This window comes from Culex quinquefasciatus, chromosome 1, assembly GCF_015732765.1.
Source record: "Culex quinquefasciatus strain JHB chromosome 1, VPISU_Cqui_1.0_pri_paternal, whole genome shotgun sequence".
NCBI lineage: Eukaryota > Metazoa > Arthropoda > Insecta > Diptera > Culicidae > Culex > Culex quinquefasciatus.
Genome location: NC_051861.1, coordinates 16,669,659 through 16,689,143, shown reverse-complemented (window position 1 = coordinate 16,689,143; position 19,485 = coordinate 16,669,659). Strand labels below are relative to the sequence as shown.

Below are 19,485 nucleotides of genomic sequence, written 5' to 3'. Positions count from 1 at the left end.
GCGGAATCTACCGTTTTGAGACCTTTGTGGCCGGCTTGATAGAACCGGGTACCTGGTCGGATGGACGCACAGCGGGCATTGTTATACGCTAACCCGGGCATGCTCAGAGGGGACATTACCTGACGGTTAAGGTCAGCGGCTTGAGGGCTATCGGCCCTGATTTTGTAGATTACACTAAAAGACAATGGGTAAAAGTGAGAAAATGACCAAAAATTTAACAAAACATGGTTCCACCAAAAATTACTTCTCTTTGGTTCCAAGAAACCCATGTTTAAGTATCTGATAAGAATCTGATAGAAAATTACCCTTCAGACCGGTTGGCGGGGTACGGACCACCGATAGATCCAGTTTGGTCAAGAATTTTGATTCCATTGCTTTTTCCATACAAAACAATTCTAGAATAGCAAAACAAAATCCATGAGACGGAACATCGGAACCAGTTCCAGAACCGTATTTAGGAAACAGCGTTAACTCGTCGGTTAACTGGCCATGCGACGTATGAAACTTTTTAATTTTGAATGTGCTACCGCAGAGTACAACCCTGCCGCGAGCGCAGTGTTGCGACCCTGTGCTGTCAGACACGCAAGAGAGAAAAAGTTGAGTTTATGTAGAGACGCCAGAGAATAAACAACACTAGTTTGTAGAAGCAAAAAAACACGTGTTTTGCTAGCTGCTAAACACAGCATTTTGGCGACGAGGTTTATCCTCCAAAGTGATCTAACGTCGGGATCGAAGAGCCATGTCCGGCAACGGAAGTGATGACAGTGACGATGACCAACAAAAGGATTTCCCTGGATTCAAGGATCCGGCGACGCAGGAGTTGCTGAAGCAAATGGCCGACAACAATGCTCGGCTATTGCAGCTACTGGAACGGCTCTCAACGCAGCCGGCGGCACAAACAGCGAATCCTGCGCCGGTCCAAAGGAGGCCGGAACAAATCATCGAATCCCTGTCATCGGTGATTAAGGAGTTTTGTTATGATCCGGAGGCTGGCATGTCGTTCGATCGGTGGTACAACAAATATGACGATCTCTTCGAGGAGGATGGCAAAGAGCTCAACGATGCGGCGAAGATTCGACTTCTTCTTCGTAGCTTGAGTGTTCCTGTGCACGAAAAGTTTTTGAGCTATCTTTTGCCAAAGCACCCACGCGACTACAAGTTCAAGGAGGTGGTAGACAAGCTGAAGGCCATTTTCGGAGTTAACAGATCCCTGTTCAGCAAGCGTTACGATTGCCTTCGACTGGCCAAGAGCGACGCCGATGACTACATCACGTTTGCCTCGCTTGTGAATCGACACTGCGAGGAATTTGAGCTGCCGCAATTGAAAATCGACCAGTTCAAAGCGCTGGTGTTCATTTGTGGTCTGCAGTCATCTAAGGAAGCCGAAGTACGAACCAGACTTCTGTCTAAGCTGGAAGCGGAAGGAGCTACAGAGATCAACTTGGAGGCGCTCATTACCGAGTGTCAGCGTTTGTCGAATCTTAAACACGACACCGCGCTGGTGGAAAATCCGCAATCCGCAGTGGTTCAAGCCGTCACGTCGCAGCAGCCGCCCGCTTCGGTTCAAGCTGTAGCAGCTCACCAGCGGCACAGGTCGCCGAAGCCAAGCACAGCGGAAGTCGCGAAACACCCAGCAGAAGCAGTACCACCGTCACCTTGCTGGCAGTGTGGAGCAATGCACTTCGTAAAGGAGTGCCCTTACACCGAACACACGTGCAGGCAGTGCCACAAGCAAGGGCACAAGGAAGGATACTGCAACTGCGTAAACAGAACCAGCAGTTCAGGACAAAGTGACTCCAACAAGCAATTCCGGAAGCAGAAAAAGAAACCGGCGCAGTCGAACCATGTCCACGTAATCAACAACATTGGCAACCGCAGAAAATACGTAACTACTCGTATCAACAACAACGTGGTTAAACTACAGCTGGACTGTGGATCGGACATCACAGTCATTTCGGAGCAATCCTGGCAGATCTGTGGATCTCCTGCGCTCGTTCCGACTCTGCACCGGGCCAACACAGCTTCGGGTCAGCCGTTACCGATCGTCGGTGAATTCAACTGCGCTATGAAGATTGGGGAGGAATCGCGGACCGGAGTTTGCTACGTCACGTCGGTGAAAGGACTCAACTTGCTGGGCCTTGACTTCATTGACTCGTTCGACCTCTGGAGCAAACCGCTGACTACCGTTTGCAATCAGGTAAATCGTTCCAATTTGATCAATCCTGCTAGCCGGTACCTCACCCGATTTCCTGAAGTTTTCAGTGACACGCTGGGGCACTGCACCAAAACTAAAGTGAAACTTTACCTCAAGGCTGACGCACAACCCGTGTTCCGGCCAAAGCGACCGGTGCCGTTCCATGCCGTTGAGTTGATCGATGCCGAGCTGGACCGGTTACAACAACTGAACATCATCACGCCAGTAGATTATGCTGACTGGGCTGCTCCAATTGTCTCGGTCAGGAAACCAGGAGGTAAAATCCGGATATGTGCGGATTACTCAACTGGCCTGAACGCGGTGCTGGAATCGCACCACTACCCGCTGCCAACGCCAGACGACATCTTCTCGAAGCTCTCCGGAAGCAAGATCTTCAGCATCATTGATCTATCAGACGCCTACCTGCAAGTTGAGGTGGATGATGACTCGAAGAAGTTGCTGACGATCAATACTCACCGTGGACTGTTCCAGTTCAACCGGCTGTCGCCGGGAGTAAAACCAGCAACGGGAGCATTCCAGCAGCTAATGGCCAAGATGTGCGCTGGGCTCAAGGGAGTGGACAACTTTCTAGATGATTTCATCATCTACAGCGCCACCGCACGCGAGCATGATGAAATTCTCAACGCTCTCTTCGCTCGCATACAAGAATACGGATTCCACCTCCGACCAGAAAAGTGCAGTTTCTACAAGGCGGAGATCAAATATCTTGGCTACATCGTGAACGCTGCAGGAATCAAGCCGGACCCGGAAAAAGTCGCCGCCATCTCTCGCATGCCACAGCCTACAGACGTCAGCACACTCCGCTCTTTCCTGGGTGCAGCTAATTTTTACGGGAAATTCGTTCCGGAGATTCACCGCATCCGACGCCCGTTGGACGATTTGCTGAAGAAAGGCAACAAGTTCGTTTGGACTGGGGCTTGCCAAGAAGCGTTCGAGAACATCAAGAACGTGCTGCAATCGGACCTTCTACTCACACACTACAACCCTGCGTTGGAGCTGATAGTGGCCGGGGACGCTTCGAAGACTGGCGTGGGAGCGGTCATCATGCATCGGTTTCCTGATGGCCAGATCAAAGCAATCGCCCACGCATCGAAAACGCTCACTTCAGCTGAACAAAACTACAGCCAGGTGGAAAAAGAAGCACTGGCTCTCGTTTTCGCGTTGGAGAAATTCCGGCGCATGCTGCTGGGACGAACGTTCAAACTCCAAACAGACCACAAGCCCCTTTTGCGAGTGTTCGGATCTAAGAAAGGCATACCACTACACACGGCAAACCGCCTGCAGCGTTGGGCCCTTTCTATGCTTGGATTCGACTTCGGATTGGAGTACGTCTCAACGGATCATTTTGGCTACGCAGATGTGCTCTCCCGTTTGATTAGCAATCATCCGAAGCCAGACGAAGAATTCGTTGTTGCTAACGTCTGTGTCGAGAAAGAGGTGAAAGCAAGTCTCCAAGAAAGCGTCGACGATCTTCCGCTGAGTTTCAAGAAGCTCAAAACTGCAACATCTTCCGATCCTACGTTGCAGCTTGTCACCCGGTACATCAACACCAGTTGGCCGCATTCCAAACTGATAAGCGATTCCAAGTTGAAGGCATTTCACTCCCGCAGAGACTCGCTATCGGTGGTCAACGGATGCATAATGATGGAGGATCGAGTTGTTGTTCCGGAGGTGTTGAGTCAGCGAATCTTGCGGCAGATCCACCGTGGTCATCAAGGCATGGAGCGGATGAAATCAATCGCACGCAGTATTGTTTTCTGGCCGAACATAGATGCAGACATCCAGCAGTTGGTGCATCAGTGCGGAATTTGCGCCATGGCCGCGAAGTCGCCAGCCCATCATCAACCTCAACCGTGGCCCAGAGCGGACGGCCCATGGAAACGGATTCATCTGGATTATGCAGGTCCACTTGACGGCCTGTACTACTTGGTTGCTGTGGACTCCTTCTCGAAGTGGCCAGAGATCTTCGCGACGCGCTCGACCACGTCAGCCGCTACCATTCGCTTCCTGTTTGAGATGTTCGCAAGATTCGGCATTCCGGAGACTATCATCACGGACAACGGAAGTCAATTCTGCAGTGGGGAATTCAAGGAAATGTGTGATAAACTCGGAATCATACACATACGCACAGCACCCTATCACCCGCAATCGAATGGACAAGCCGAGAGATTTGTCGACACCCTCAAGCGGTCGCTGAAGAAACTCGTTGAAGGGGAAGGTATGCCATCGGCCGAAGCGTTGCAGACTTTTCTTCAGGTGTATCGTTCAACACCCAGTGCTGTGCTAAACGGGAAGTCTCCTGCAGAAGAGATGTTGGGCCGGCCAATGAGGACAACGTTGGACCTATTACGCCCACCATCTCACCGTGACAGTCCGGCTGGTCCGCCTCAAGCAAAGTTTTCGACTGGATCAACCGTGTACGCTAAGCTGTACAGTAATGCCGAAAAGTGGAAATGGGTCGCCGGAACTATAATCGAGGCATTCGGTTCCGTTAACTTCAACGTGTTGCTGGAACACCCATCGGGTCGCAGAAAACTTATCAGGTCTCATGCAAATCAGCTACGCCTACGGTATGAGGACCCCGGGTATCACGCAAGACAGCCAACTACTGCGAAGTCACCGTTGAGCATTTTGGTGGATGACTTCGGCCTCAAACCACCGACACAGCCCAGCAGTTCTGCACAGCATCCAGCACTTCTTCCAGATCTACCAGATGATACCGACGAGTACGAGTCTGCCGAGTCCGAAGCTGAGCAAACAGCCCAACCTGCTGTTGTCGAACCTGCACCGTCCATCCCGTCGCGACCCAAACGTCCTATCAAACTTCCGGAAAGATTGAAGAACTTCGTGATGGGCTGAGTCTTCAAGGGGAGATGCTACCGCAGAGTACAACCCTGCCGCGAGCGCAGTGTTGCGACCCTGTGCTGTCAGACACGCAAGAGAGAAAAAGTTGAGTTTATGTAGAGACGCCAGAGAATAAACAACACTAGTTTGTAGAAGCAAAAAAACACGTGTTTTGCTAGCTGCTAAACACAGCAGAATGAAGAGCGTCTTCAGTGTATTAGTGTATTAATTTGTCTGCTGGGCGGTCTGCGGTTCCCATGTTCCCCGGTGGTCACAACCGGAATCCGTTTTTGGCAAAACATCCCCCTAACTGCATTACACAATAAATGAACGCAGTTGCGAAAAAGCCTCAGGATTGATATATTTTTTAAATCAAACATGATCCCTGCAATAGAAGGAAGGAGTTTTATTTTTAATATTAAAAATATTGTTTCATTAAAAACGCTCACCATCTGAAAAAAAGACTTTCGAAACGAAAAAAAACATAAATTGTTGATCTGAACTGACAGCAATGTAAAGTGAAAATCAAACCGATTGCTGCGATCAATTGAAAAACTCCTTGCGCTCCTATATTTGGGACCCCTTCAAGATAATCACCAAAACTGATTATTTCTCAATACGCGCAATATGAAACATTAGTGAAATTTTCCGATCTTTTTGAAAACAATATTTTCAAAATTTTCAAATCAAGACTACCATTTTAAAAGGGCGTAATATTGAATATTTTGCCCTTTTGAAATGTTAGTCTTGATTTAAAAATTGAAAATCGGACCATTAGTTGCTGAGATATCGACATTAGAAAATGGTGGGTTGTTTGGGTGAGACTTAGAATACGTCAATTTTCCTGTTTTTTAACCTTTGCATGGCAATATCTCAGCAACTAAGGGTCGTATCAACAATGTTCAAAAATGCAAAATATATAGAATTTTCTCAGCTTTTCAAAAATATTTTTTTTCAAAAGTGGGCAAACATGTGCATTAATTTAAAAAAATGAAAAACTGCGACTATTTTGAAAAAAGTTACATAAAAATGGCTATAACTTGAAAACGGTGCACTTTATCAAAATTTCACTAAAGTACTTTTTGATTGCAAATTCAATTTTACATCGAAAAATAAAGTTGAAAAATTTTTGCGACCAAAATTTCGATTTTTTGAAAAAATCAGTATTGATTAAAAAATTCATAACTCGGTCAATGATTTTTTGCACAACCTGGAAATTTCTGGAAAGATGTCATTTGATGTCCTCTAAAACATATCAAAAAATAAAAAAAAATAAAAATAGTGTTTTTTTGCAAATCAAGTTTTAGTGATAAAAGTTAAATAAAAAAATCACCAAATTTTTTTTACCTTGTATCATTTTTTTCCAGTGTAGTCCGTATCCATACCTACAACTTTGCCCAAGACACCAAATCGCAATTCGCAATTCGCAATCGATCAAAAAATTCCTTCAAAGGATACAGATTTTTGAATTTTCATACATCATTTTTGTATGGAGAGCTGCCAAATTTGTATGGAAAATTATATGGACAAACTAATGATGCAAAATGGCTTCTTTGGGCATACCGAAGGCACCAAAAAAGTTTCAGTCGGATTAAAAAATACAAATAAAAATCGAATGACCGAAATCTTAGAGAACTGCTCTGTAACAAACTTTGTATTTTTTTCCTTAAAAATACACTTTTCCTTAATGTACTAGTAATATCAAGTATTATTTATCATTTGCCTAATCCTTTTGGATTTTATTGCGAATTTATTTATTTGAAAAAATCTTTATCTGTCCTATACATAATCATTACTACAATCTAAGTTTGTTTTTTATCTCTATTTATTAACTATTGTCTATTGTTTTCAATCTTCACCCTTTTTTTCAAACAAGTGAGGTTTGAGCCCTTACTCAATTTATGGAATAATTAAAGGATTAACACAAATATTGCTATTGTACTTTTGGTAAACTTTTATAACTTGCTTAGGACCAAAAATTGTAACAAAACACCGCGACAAAAGAAATAGCAACAAATAAAAACGACTCAACACTAGGAAAGATTTTAGGAGTAAAACAATACACAGTAAAATAACAACTAGTTTTTGAATCCAAACTAAAATAAAACAGTTTTTGCTTTAATGAAAGTTGATAGGCACACTTTAAATGGTTAGGCGCTTATACTTACATCAAACCCTACGCAATGTACCACCCCCGGCCGAGTTAAAATGCGTAACCGGAAAAGAAGGTGTGCAGCGCGTACTTAGTTGTTTGTGAAAGAACATCAGTCATAGCTCACCACAGAGATCCATTTTTTAACACATTGAACGAACTGGCTCCGGATCAGTATAGTAAGACAACAAACAAAAGTTTGAGATTGAAAGAGTACTTCTCTTTATTAGTTAGTCCATTTTGATGAAATGATCAAGAGTTACATATTTTCAGGGTTACACAAATAGAGATAATATTTGTTCGCATTTCTATTACATCATTGTGTACAGATTATTGTTTTTTTTTTTTCTTTTCAAATTGTTGGTTTACTTACACTCTATCAAACCGTTACTAAAGCAAATAATTTAAATCAAATCGGCCACGTTCATCGGCATTTCGTCGATCTGCGTCGAGTAGTACTGTTCAATGTCGCGCAAAATTCTAATGTCGTCGCTCTTCACGAAGTTGATCGCCACACCCTTGCGGCCAAATCGACCCGATCGGCCGATGCGGTGAATGTACAGCTCACGATTGTTCGGCAGATCGTAGTTGATGACGAGCGAAACCTGCTGGACGTCGATGCCACGCGCCCACACGTCCGTCGTGATCAGCACCCGGCTCTGGCCGGAACGGAACTCCTTCATAATTTCGTCACGCTCCTTCTGCGGCATGTCGCCGTGCATCGAGCTAACGGTAAAGTTTGCCTCGCGCATCTTCTCCGTCAGCCAGTCGACCTTGCGCTTCGTGTTGCAAAAGATAACGGCCTGCGTGATGGTCAGCGTGTCGTACAGGTCGCACAGCGTGTCAAACTTCCACTCCTCGCGCTCGACCGCCACGAAGAACTGCTTGATGCCCTCGAGCGTCAACTCGTCACTGTTGGGAGAATAAATGGGAAAATTACTGCCTGATTCAAAGAAATGTATTTTTACAATTGCATCGAAAAGAACTTCGAGCAAAAAACAGAGCGATACGGTAATGAAATAAATTCCAAAAACTGCAGAACTCTGGAGCAGAAAGTTATATCCCATTACAAATACGACTTGCAAAAAAACAACAGCTGGTTATTTATGTTGAGGCGTTTTTCCATCAAAATGATTGCTACTGCTATCCACTGCTTTACATAGAAATAAGTAGCTAGATTACACGAGAATCGAGAACACTGAGTCGCAGACAAACTCTAAGTACCCTGCCATAGATTAGTGCTTCTCTTTTATTTTGTTGTACCGTATAGAAAATTATTTCCTGGAAAATTGTATTCACACTTCCTTTTCAAAATAGCTAGTAACAGAACTTGACCTTTGGACAATTTAAAAAAATATTTCTTGATAAAGATAATGTTCATCTGTTGCTTTTTGGCAGAAGGGCAGAATCTTTCCCTGTTTTTGAGGGGAACACCCATGAAAAGTAACAGTATTTAAATAACAGTTTTTAGGAGAAATACTCCTATTCTCGTCACAGGCTGATTCTCCGCTAACTCACACGAAAACCGGAAAGTTCATGAAACATTTTTTTTCTTAACTTATTTTTATTAGGTCCTTTTAGGTGCTGTGACCAGGTTGGGACCGAGGATCAGTAAACAATATATAAAAAAAAAAAACAAAAAAAACTTCTTAAATTCCATACTTGAAGATCATGTAACTGACGAGCGTTACTTGGTCCAAGCGGGTCTTGTAGTAAGGTAGAATCGGTAGAATCTAGGGAAGAAGTAACTATTTTGGTCACAAATGAAAAGATAGGTGTAGGATAATTAATGGAAAGTATTTCTTACAAATAATGTGTGGTATTTCGCAATTTTCGCAATTTCGCAATTTTCAGTGTAAGAACGGGCCTTGACCGATCTTATGCACCAGGTTCCCGACGAACACGCACTGCCCTTACACCTACATCTCACCCTTGCTCTGAGTCAGTACGAGCAGCACGCTAGAACACGCTTTGAGTGTTCGTGCCAGGCATGCACACCTTCTTTTCCGGTTACGCATTTTAACTCGGCCGGGGGTGGTACATTAAGTAGGGTTTGATGTAAGTATAAGCGCCTAACCATTTAAAGTGTGCCTATCAACTTTCATAAAGTCAAAACTGTTTTATTTTTAGTTTGAATTCAAAAACTTATTGTTATTTACTGTGTATTGTTTTCTCCTGAAATCTTCCCTATTGTTGAGTCGTGTTTATCTGTTGCTATTTCTTTTGTCGCGGTGTTTTGTTACAATATTTTGGTCCTAAGCATTTTTTAAAAGTTTTTCAAAAGTACAATAGTAATAGTTGCGTTAATCCTTTAATCATTTCATAAATTGAGTCAGGGCTCGAACCTCACTTGCTTAAGAAAAAGGTGAAGTTTCAAAACAATGGACAGTGAAAGAAATATACTATGTAAAGAATCAATAGTAAAAGAAAGATAGTAATTTATGAAGAAGATAAAGAAATTAACAATAGTTAATGAAAAGAGATAACAAACAAGCTTAGATTATTGTTATGATGGGCAATTTACAGGGAAGATGAGAAATTATTGAAATAGATAAATAAAGAAAAGGCACATGATAAACAAAATTGACATCGCTGCCAAATTAAGGGAAAGCAGACAGTTTGTTGCAGCAGCATCAATTAGTAAAATTGAGTGGAAAAGCGTTGAGAAATAAGAGAATCAAATAAGTAAAATCGAAATCAAATGGAGGATAGTAAACAGAAGCTGCGTTAGAGAATCAGTGAAACAAAATTAACAGAATATAGATGATAGATAAAAACGGAAAGAAGAGAAACCCCGTTGTGTGATGTTTCAGGTACATCCACAGCAGTTGACTCAACATACTGCGAATCAAAACAATACCGTCTACAATCACAAATTACTTCCTTTCCCACATTGTCGCGCCCCTTTCTTCTAGCCGTCTCGACTCTGACCCTCGCTGGTCAAAGGTTTACGATCCGTTTCCACAGGCCACCAGCTAGGTCATCATGAAAACCAAGCCAACGTGGAGGTAAGAAAATAGGATACTTGCAAGGAACCAGAGCTATACTGTCCTGATCAAGAAAGATCTAACAGGACTACGGACGTAGTCAGTGACGCTCCTTCCAGGATGTTCCTCGCCTGAGCGTCAACTGAAGGGATATCATCAGAATCATTCGCACTTGGCCTGCAAATAATGTGTGGTATTCTAAATAAAAATTATTTTACTCTAAATGAATTGTTTGGCTACATACATATAAAAATGTTATTGTAAATGAAGTAAAGGAAGTATTAGACTACGACAAACAAACTAGTTAACAGTTTGGCAGTTTGTCTCTGCAAAAACAAACACGAAAAAGGGCGAGTTTGTTTGTTTGTTATAGTCTAACAGGTATGTCTTTTATGGGACCACAAACTGTTTGTTAGTTTGCGAAGCGTCTTTGGTTCGTGTCTTGTCTTGTTTGTTTGTGGAAGAGGAGCGTTCTTTTAATACGTATTTTATAATTTTTGTATAAAACACGGCCTCAGACCCCACTCCCCCCGACTGCGTTACGTAATCAAATAACGCTCCTTAGTCTTATACGTCCTTCACAGTCCGTTTTTCGATATCTCGTGACGGTGACCCCTTTAATTTTTCTACATTTTTACTCAAACAAGTGTATTGTCAATTTTTGCTCGAAACAGTTTAGAAATAGAAATTTCTTGTCAAAGGGATCTTTTTTTTGTAAATTTTTATTAAATCGCGAGACATGTCATTTTATGGGAAATTTAATGTACTTTTCAAATATTTAATACCCCAAAGAGGTATTTTTTTCATTTAGAATAATACAATTCGTTTTTTTAATCACGTGTTACAAAACATTGCAGTTGAGCAATTCTATACAAAATCGACAAATATCGACCATATTCTTTTGTATTTTTTTTTGGCTAAAACTTCGTTGGGGCCTTCCCTATGACCAAAGAAGCTATTTTGTGTCATTGGTTCACCCATATAAGTCTCCATACAAGTTGTTGCACCTGTCCATACAAAAATGGTAGGTAAATATTCAAACAGCTGTTACTTTTGAGTGATTTTTCTGAACAATTTGGTGTCTTCGGCAAAGTTGTAGGTACAGTTGAGGACTATTGAGAAAAAAATAGGTACACGGAAAAAAAATCTGATTTTTGTATTAGCATTTTTTTCACAAAAACTCAATTTCCCAAAATACGTATTTATGTATTTTTGAGATTTTTTAAATGTTTAAGGGCACAAACCCCCAACTTTTAAACCATAGAGAAGTATGGTCAAAAAATCTGCCGCCGAGTTATAAAATTTAAAAAAAGAGCAATTTATGGAAAAAAATCGACGCTCTATACAAAAAAAAAAATTAACCAATTTTTTATGCAAAATTGAATTTGCAATCGAAAAGTACATCATAGAGTTTTTGATAAAGAGCTTCGTTTTCAAGATGTAGCCACCGAAAGTTTGTTTTCAGTGAAACTTTTGCAGTTTTTCGATTTAAAAAATAGTGACCCGTGACGGTACCCTTCATCGACAAATCTACTTAAAAAAAGTATTTATAATAATTGAAATTACGAGCCATGGCTTCAACATTTTAATGAAAAAAAGTGTTTTAAAATACATTGTACACCAGTTGTTTTGCCATCATTAGTTTCCAAAATATCTAAGTATTGACGAAAATTTTATTTTTTGCGAAAAATAAAATTTTTGCGGTGCTGTACATTAGAATTTCATAAAAAATCAAAACATTTTGAAATAAGCCCAAACATGCTAAATACGATTATCATTTTTGTATGGACAGGTGCTTATTGGGTGAACCAATGGTACAAAATAGTTTTTTTTGGTAATAGGTAATTGGGGGGAAAGTTTGAGCCAAACCAAAAAAAAAACTAATAAAATCCATTTCCGGTTTTGGTAGAAAATTGCTCAGTTACCTTTTATAGGGTAACAATTGCTCAACAATGTTGAAGAGAAGACAAAAAAATGTATCAACCAAAGGGGGGTTGCATGTATTCTTGGAAAAATCCGGATTTTATTTTCAAAAATCTGGAGCAACATTTGAAAGGGCGGTACAACATTGCTCTTACGGCTTTTCGTGCCATTTAAACGCGTGTAATCAAAGGCCGTAAGAGCAATGTCGTACCGCCGTTTTCAAATGTTGCTCCAGAAATCATATCTCGGAATCCTGTTAATGAACTCCTCCCATTTTTAGTATGTTAGGTAACATTTTCCAAGGAATCCGATAAAAATATTCCAGACATAGGCTCTTTGGTTCAGACACCGTTAAAATGGCATTTTAAAGTTTCAAAAGACCTTTTCATATTTTAGCATAAGCATTTGAAACTTCTATTTTTGACTTCTAATGCATTAAATTATGAAGAAATCGAATGATTGACAAATCCATCAATACCTCTCTTGATTCGTTTTTAAAGCCATTCCATTCCGGGTGTCTAATTTCATTCTTTAGAATAGTATTCAAAACTTAACCCCCTCATGCCCGGTTTAATTTTGCCATAAATCTCCAAAGGCACTACTTACCGCTTGACCAGAATCCGAATCGGATCCGTCATAAATTTAGACGTCATCTCGAGGATCTCGTGAGGCAGCGTGGCCGAAATGAGCACCACCTGCGTCGCCGGCGGAAGGTACCGATAGACGTCGTAAATCTGCTCCTTGAATCCCTTGTTCAACATTTCGTCCGCTTCGTCCAGCACCAGCATCTTGATGGACCGCGTTCGCAGCACCCGGCGCTTAATCATGTCGAACACTCGGCCCGGCGTTCCGCTGACGACGTGCTGGCCATAGTCCAGCTTGCGAATGTCTTCGCCAAGGTTGGTTCCGCCGATGCAGGCGTGACACTGGACGTTCATGAAATCTCCCAACGCCAAGATGACCTTCTGAATTTGGACGGCCAACTCACGGGTCGGCGACAAACAGAGGACCTGCGTTTCACGCAGCGTCGTGTCCATCGACTGCAGAATCGAGATGGAGAAAGTGGCCGTCTTACCCGTTCCGGACTGCGCCTGGGCGATCACGTCGCGTCCCTTGACGATCGGCAGGATGCTTCGCTGCTGGATGGCCGACGGCTTCTCGAAACCTACCTCCCCCCCCCCAATCAAACACCGTTAGTCATTAGTGAAAGTGTGGAACCACCCCCCTCGTCCGGAAAAGGTGAACCTACCGTAAGCGTAAACACCGCGCAGCAGCTCCTCCCGGAGGCCCATCGAGTTGAACGTCGGCAGCACCTCGACATCCTCGCTTGTCTCAAACTCCACGTTTGACAGGTCCTCGTTCGCCGCGGCGCGTCTTCCGGCCATGGTCACTGCAACTTCCCGGGGATTTTGGAGCAGAAAATTCGAAGCAAAATGAACGCGTTTTCACTCCGGCAGCAGCGATGTGTGTTGATGATGGCGTTTCTTTTCACTTTTTTGACGGGCGCTAAAGAGAGAGCATGTGCAGAATCCAGCGACGCTACCTAAAACAAAATGACAGCTTCTGTCAAAGCTAGCAGGGGTGCCAGATAAACGGACGAGACATGAGCCGTATTGTTAAACTTACAATTTCGGTAGATTTGAAACATTTCAACGCACTTCACAGGGTAGCAAATGACCAAAAAGTTTGTATTGTTAAGCTTACAACTTTGGCAAATTTACTGGAAATATTTTATCGCACATATCTTTGGCATCTGTAACAAAAATGATATCCTGTCGAGAGCAAAAGCATCCACAGCTCAGAAGTTTCCCGTTTAGAAATTAAACGCCTCGTCAGCCTGATTTTATGCAACCATCAGACTAATTGGGGCGTTACTCTCAGAGGGATGGGACGAGCAGCGAAAGAAAAAAAAAAATTTTTGCGATGAAATGTTTCCAGAAATCCACCAAAATTGTAGTTGAGCAATTCTCTACGAAATCGGACTTTTTTCTTCCATTTTAATTTTTGTATTTTTTAATCCGACTGAAACTTTTTTGGTGCCTTCGGTATGCCCAAAGAAGCCATTTTGCATCATTAGTTTGTCCATATAATTTTCCATACAAATTTGGCAGATGTCCATACAAAAATGATGTATGAAAATTCAAAAATCTGTATCTTTTGAAGGAATTTTTTGATCGATTTGGTGTCTTCGGCAAAGTTGTAGGTATGGATATGGACTACACCGAAAAAAATGATACACGGTAAAAAAAAATTTGGTGATTTTTTTATTTAACTTTTTATCACTAAAACTTGATTTACAAAAAAACACTATTTTTAATTTTTTTTTATTTTTTGATATGTTTTTAAGGACATAAAATGCCAACTTTTCAGAAATTTCCAGGTTGTGCAAAAAATCATTGACCGAGTTATGAATTTTTTAATCAATACTGATTTTTTCAAAAAATCAAAATATTGGTCGCAAAAATTTTTCAACTTCATTTTTCGATGTACAGTCATCCCACAAATTCGGAACACTTTTATGATAATTTGTCTATAGCATGCCAAAACTAGCTTTTCTGTCGACCTTACTATTTCTAGAATCTTCATTTGGACATTATCTTGCTATTTCACTAGTAAAAGTAGTACTTTTTGAACAAAAAACTTCATTCCAAGACTATTTTGTCCAGAGCAGCAAAACACTGCCTCCAAATGTCCTGTTTCATAATTGTGGGATGTTATTGTGCCTCCCACTATTGTGGAACGCCTGAATTTAACTGATATTTTCACAAAAAAAGTTATCAAACCATGTATAAAACATCACTAAGCTTGAGTTTCATTGGTTTCAGTGTGTGAAGTCATTATTTGGTAATAAATATGTACTCCTTGAAAGATCCAAAGTTTGTTTACATTCGTATGAAAAAAGTGTTCCGAATTTGTAGATTTCAAGGGTCAAAGTAATTCTTCAACAACTTCATATAAAAGTTATAATTTGCAGATGTTCGATACAGCTATCGAAAGATCGCAAGAAAAGCTTTCAAATGAAGGTAAAAGCGAATCATTAAGTTCAATTATCGATTTGCTATGATTTTTTGAACATTGGCCGATCTGGAAACCGTTCCGAATATGTGGGATGACTGTAAATTCCAATTTGCAATCAAAAAGTACTTTAGTGAATTTTTGATAAAGTGCACAATTTTCAAGTTGAATCCATTTTTAGGTGACTTTTTTGAAAATAGTCGCAGTTTTTAATTTTTTTAAATCAGTGCACATGTTTGCACCGTTTTGAAAAAAATATTTTTGAAAAGCTGAGAAAATTCTCTAAATTTTGCTTTTTCGGACTTTGTTGATACGACCTTTAGTTGCTGAGATATTGCAATGCAAAGGTTTAAAAACAGGAAAATTGATGTTTTCTAAGTCTCACCCAAACAACCCACCATTTTCTATCGTCAATATCTCAGCAACTAATGGTCCGATTTTCAATGTTAATATATGAATCATTTGTGAAATTTTCCGATCTTTTCGAAAAAAATATTTTTAAAATTTTCAAATCAAGACTAACATTTCAAAAAGACCAAACATTCAATATTACGCCCTTTTGATTTGTTAGTCTTGATTTAAAATTTTTGAAAACATTTTTTTTGAAAAGATCGGAAAATTTCACGAATGTTTCATATTTTAACATTGTAAATCGGAAACATTTATGTCCTCTAAAACATATCAAAAAATTAAAAAAAATTAAAAATTGTGTTTTTTTTGTAAATTAAGTTTTAGTGATAAAAAGTTAAATAAAAAAATCACCAAATTTTTTTACCGTGTATAATTTTTTTCCAGTGTAGTCCGTGTCTATACCTACAACTTTGCCCAAGACACCAAATCTATCAAAAAATTCCTTCAAAAGATACAGATTTTTGAATTTTCATACATCATTTTTGTATGGCCAGCTGCCAAATTTGTATGGAAAATTATATGGACAAACTAATGATGCAAAATGGCTTCTTTGGGCATACCGAAGGCACCAAAAAAGTTTCAGTCGGATTAAAAAATACAAAAAAAAAATCGAATGACCGAAATCCTAGAGAACTGCTCAGTTGCATTGTAAATTTACTTGAAATGTTTCGAACTGTCAAAAATCCACCATTGCAAAGCATTAATTTACCACATTGATCACACAAAAAACTGTGGTCAAAACATATCCACTGCGATCAATTTTTGACAGTTCTACGCCAACGAATTATTTCAAGAAAATGTACCGCGGTTAACCAAAATAAAATTAACAATGCAACTCGTATGTTTAAGAACACAACACAAATAAACCCGAAATTACGTCTAAACAGCTACCGAATGGAGTTTCTTTCTGAATTATAAACGTCTTCTCATTTGTTGCTGAACATTAACAACACTTGCTTAATTTAAAACAATCCCCCCAATCCGACGTTGCCAGACTGTAGTTCCTTTAAACACTCGTAAAAAATACGGTCCTCTTGATACGTTTCATCCCCGTCTAGTCCCGTCCCGGCCAACGCATCTAAATTGTCCATGAAATATTTCCGAGCCACGATTCGCCCAAACACGGCAATCGACTTGTCGCACGAAATGGTCGCCTTAAGCGAGTGCAAAAAATCACAACGGCCAGTCAACGCCTGAATCCGCCCGTACTGCTCGCGCAGATGGCGCTTGAACGCGATTACAAAATCCAGCAGAGTTGACTGTACTTCCGGTGACGAGGCGCACGCATCCGGTTCCACGGGAAACACGGTGAGGACAAACAGCAGGTTGACGCCGTGCATGTACTTGCCGTGGATGCGATCGTTGCCGCAGGCTTTCTCCAGCTCGAACGGTAGCATGGCAACTAGACGTCGGTTCCACCGGTAGAACCGCCGGTTGTGGAACTCCAGGGCGCACAGCTTGCGTAACTGCTCCAGGACCGGTTCGTACAGGTGGCACTTGCTGTCGACGGCCTGAACGTCGTCAAGGTCGTCGATTAGAATGTTTTTCATGTCGAGGGTTAGGAACTTCAGTAGATACAGTAGAAAGATCGAGGACAGTTCTAGGTTTTGCTCGAAGGAAAGGGCGTCCAGCAAGGACTCTACGAGGTCGTCCATTTTGGACCACTGAAAAAAAAAATAATTTGTGGACACATGAAATATTGAAAATGAAAAACAATAGACAAATCCAGCGAAAGCTCAACGCTGCTTTTTGATGGTGAGAGATTTGACAGCTCCCATACTAAATGTCTCGATTTTCATACTTTTTGTTAATTTTCTTTTAAAAGATATTACTTAACATATGAAAACTATATATTTTTGGTGCCCAAAATTCCTGCTGAATCGAGTGGTGTACTTATCTCGATTGCAAATTTTTCGAACAGTTTTTATTTTAATAATATTCTAGACACATTTTGTGCACCCAATCCATCAATACTTTTATCATAAATAATCATTTTATTGCTTAAAAATTTAGTTTTCCTGAGGGCTTTTGTTAATTTTATTTGGTTAACCACGGTGGATTTTCTTGAAATAATTCGAACTGTCAAAAATCCACCAAAGCATCTACCGGTGGACACTTTTCTACCACAGATTTTTGTGCGATCAATGTGGTAGATGCTTTGGTGGATTTTTGACAGTTCGAATTATTTCAAGAAAATCCACCGCGGTTAACCAAATCAAATTAACAAAAGCCCTCTGAGCTTTCATATTCAAATACATGGAAGCTGTCATTTGTAACACCATTGGCCACCTAGCGGCCATTTCAAACTGGATTCGTCTATTAGTGACACACGACGCGTAATTCACCGGATGAAATGTTTCATCAGTTCTTAAAATCTGTTACAAGTAAACCAAACTGAGTACAACATTTATAAATTATTAAATGTCCCGCCCGTGTGGATCAATCGGACCGCGCACTGGACTCACAACCCAGAGGTCGACGGTTCGAATCCCGCGGCGGGCGCTCTAAAATTCTTTGTGTAAATATGGGTATTCGGCGCCGTCGCTCCGTGCCATACTTTCATACACTTAGAAGCCCAGGGCGGCGAAGTCCTTGTAGATAAAAGGAAGACACTAGTGGTTGGTACCTAGCAATGGTGGCCGACAGCTATAAAAAGTCAAATGATGAAACATTTCTCCCAAAATCTGCCAAAAATTGACAAATAAGTAAGGCCCCTATAACTTACCTCGCTGAGATCTTTGCGTCCTACTTCCGCCAACTGCACGTACTGGTAGTGGCAGCGCCATAATTCCCGAACAAGGCGTTCTCCTTTCGCCTTTACTGTCAACCGGAAGGCGTGCTGATACACTACCTCGTGAATGTTGGTCTCCTTCATAAGAGCGCAATGTTGCGACCCCAGCAGCACATTGAACAACCTCACCCCAAGCAATTCATACTCTGGATCGTGATATTCTGCTAGAGCGATTCCTATGGCTAGGACGAACGAAGCCAAAGCCTGGGGAAATTCCTGAGCTTGCTCTAGGAAGCCTCCGTACAGAAACTCACAAAGCCGCACAAAGCTGACGACATCACCCGGATGGAACATCCACTCATTTCCCGGTAGAATCTTACGGAAGTGTTCCCACAGTTGTTCCCGCAACCGGCAACCTCCGTCCTCGAGCAGAATTCGCTCCAACAGCCCACCGGCAAAAATCTGCTCAATTCGCTGCCGATAGGACACATTTTCCGTCTGAAAGTCGTAAATTTCGCCCGGAACGGCAAGCTGTTCAGCCAAGACGAGCACCAAATTCAACCGGAATTCAGTGTTGTCCGCATTGAACTCGTCGTAGCAAACTAGTTGGTTCTCGTAGGATGCAAGCAGGTCGAATACTTTTGGAAGTGTATCGTTTAAAACAGCGTGGAATTCCCGGAAGCTTTCCGGACGGAGTTGGCCCTCGTCCAGACTACGCGTTAGCCGGGGAAGTTTGCAGCACTTGATGGCACTGGTGGCTCGCTCGCAGATGAGGGTGCCTTCGTCCATGATTGCGGGGGTGGGATCTGGAAAGAGAAAGAAGCATCGTGTTCAGACCATAGGCCTATTTTATTGATGAACGGCGTAAAGCTTCTGAAAAATAACAAGATTGAAAAATAAATGTTATTAAAATAAAACTGGATTGAAACTGGATTGAAATTCTCCAAAATTCAATAATCTGTCGATTGACTCGTTTTTCAAAGTATTTGATTATCCCCGAGAAATTTAAACGATTTTACAAATTTTCTTAGTGGGTTTATAAAAAAATAAAATCACCTTCAACATATTTGGTTTTTAAGTCATTCGCAAAATTAATTATTTTGTCAAAATTGGTCAAAGTTCTCCCATAGTTTCAAAGGAGTTTGATAAAACACTTAAATAAAAAATAATACCAAAATGTGGCATTAGAAAATTTTCCGCAATTTTA

General features: G+C 41.2%; 3 protein-coding genes across 4 annotated transcripts in view; 1 reads left to right on the top strand and 2 right to left on the bottom strand.

Annotated features, from left to right (window-relative positions):
- The first annotated feature begins 527 nt into the window (after positions 1 to 527).
- LOC119765267 (uncharacterized protein K02A2.6-like) lies at positions 528 to 5,407 on the top strand. The gene has a single exon (XM_038248789.1). It carries the CDS (start codon positions 740 to 742, stop codon positions 5,072 to 5,074), a length of 4,335 nt encoding a protein of 1,444 aa, XP_038104717.1. The 5' UTR covers positions 528 to 739; the 3' UTR covers positions 5,075 to 5,407.
- Positions 5,408 to 7,409: 2,002 nt separating this feature from the next.
- LOC6053768 (eukaryotic initiation factor 4A-III) lies at positions 7,410 to 13,642 on the bottom strand. Its single transcript, XM_038259663.1, has 3 exons — positions 13,371 to 13,642; positions 12,728 to 13,286; positions 7,410 to 8,123 (listed from the first exon to the last, which is right to left on the bottom strand). The coding sequence occupies exons 1-3, from the start codon at positions 13,504 to 13,506 to the stop codon at positions 7,616 to 7,618; spliced, it is 1,203 nt and encodes a 400-aa protein (XP_038115591.1). The 5' UTR covers positions 13,507 to 13,642; the 3' UTR covers positions 7,410 to 7,615.
- A 2,834-nt stretch (positions 13,643 to 16,476) lies between these two features.
- Positions 16,477 to 19,485, bottom strand: part of LOC119768737 — a 70,293-nt gene continuing 67,284 nt past the window's right edge. For both annotated transcript variants that reach the window (XM_038259643.1, XM_038259633.1), the window contains exons 3-4: positions 18,273 to 19,084; positions 16,477 to 17,211 (exon numbers count right to left, since the gene is read on the bottom strand). In XM_038259643.1, coding sequence (XP_038115571.1) covers positions 16,510 to 17,211; positions 18,273 to 19,067 — 1,497 coding nt within the window. In that variant the 5' untranslated portion in view covers positions 19,068 to 19,084 and the 3' untranslated portion in view covers positions 16,477 to 16,509. The remainder of the gene's footprint in view (positions 17,212 to 18,272; positions 19,085 to 19,485) is intronic.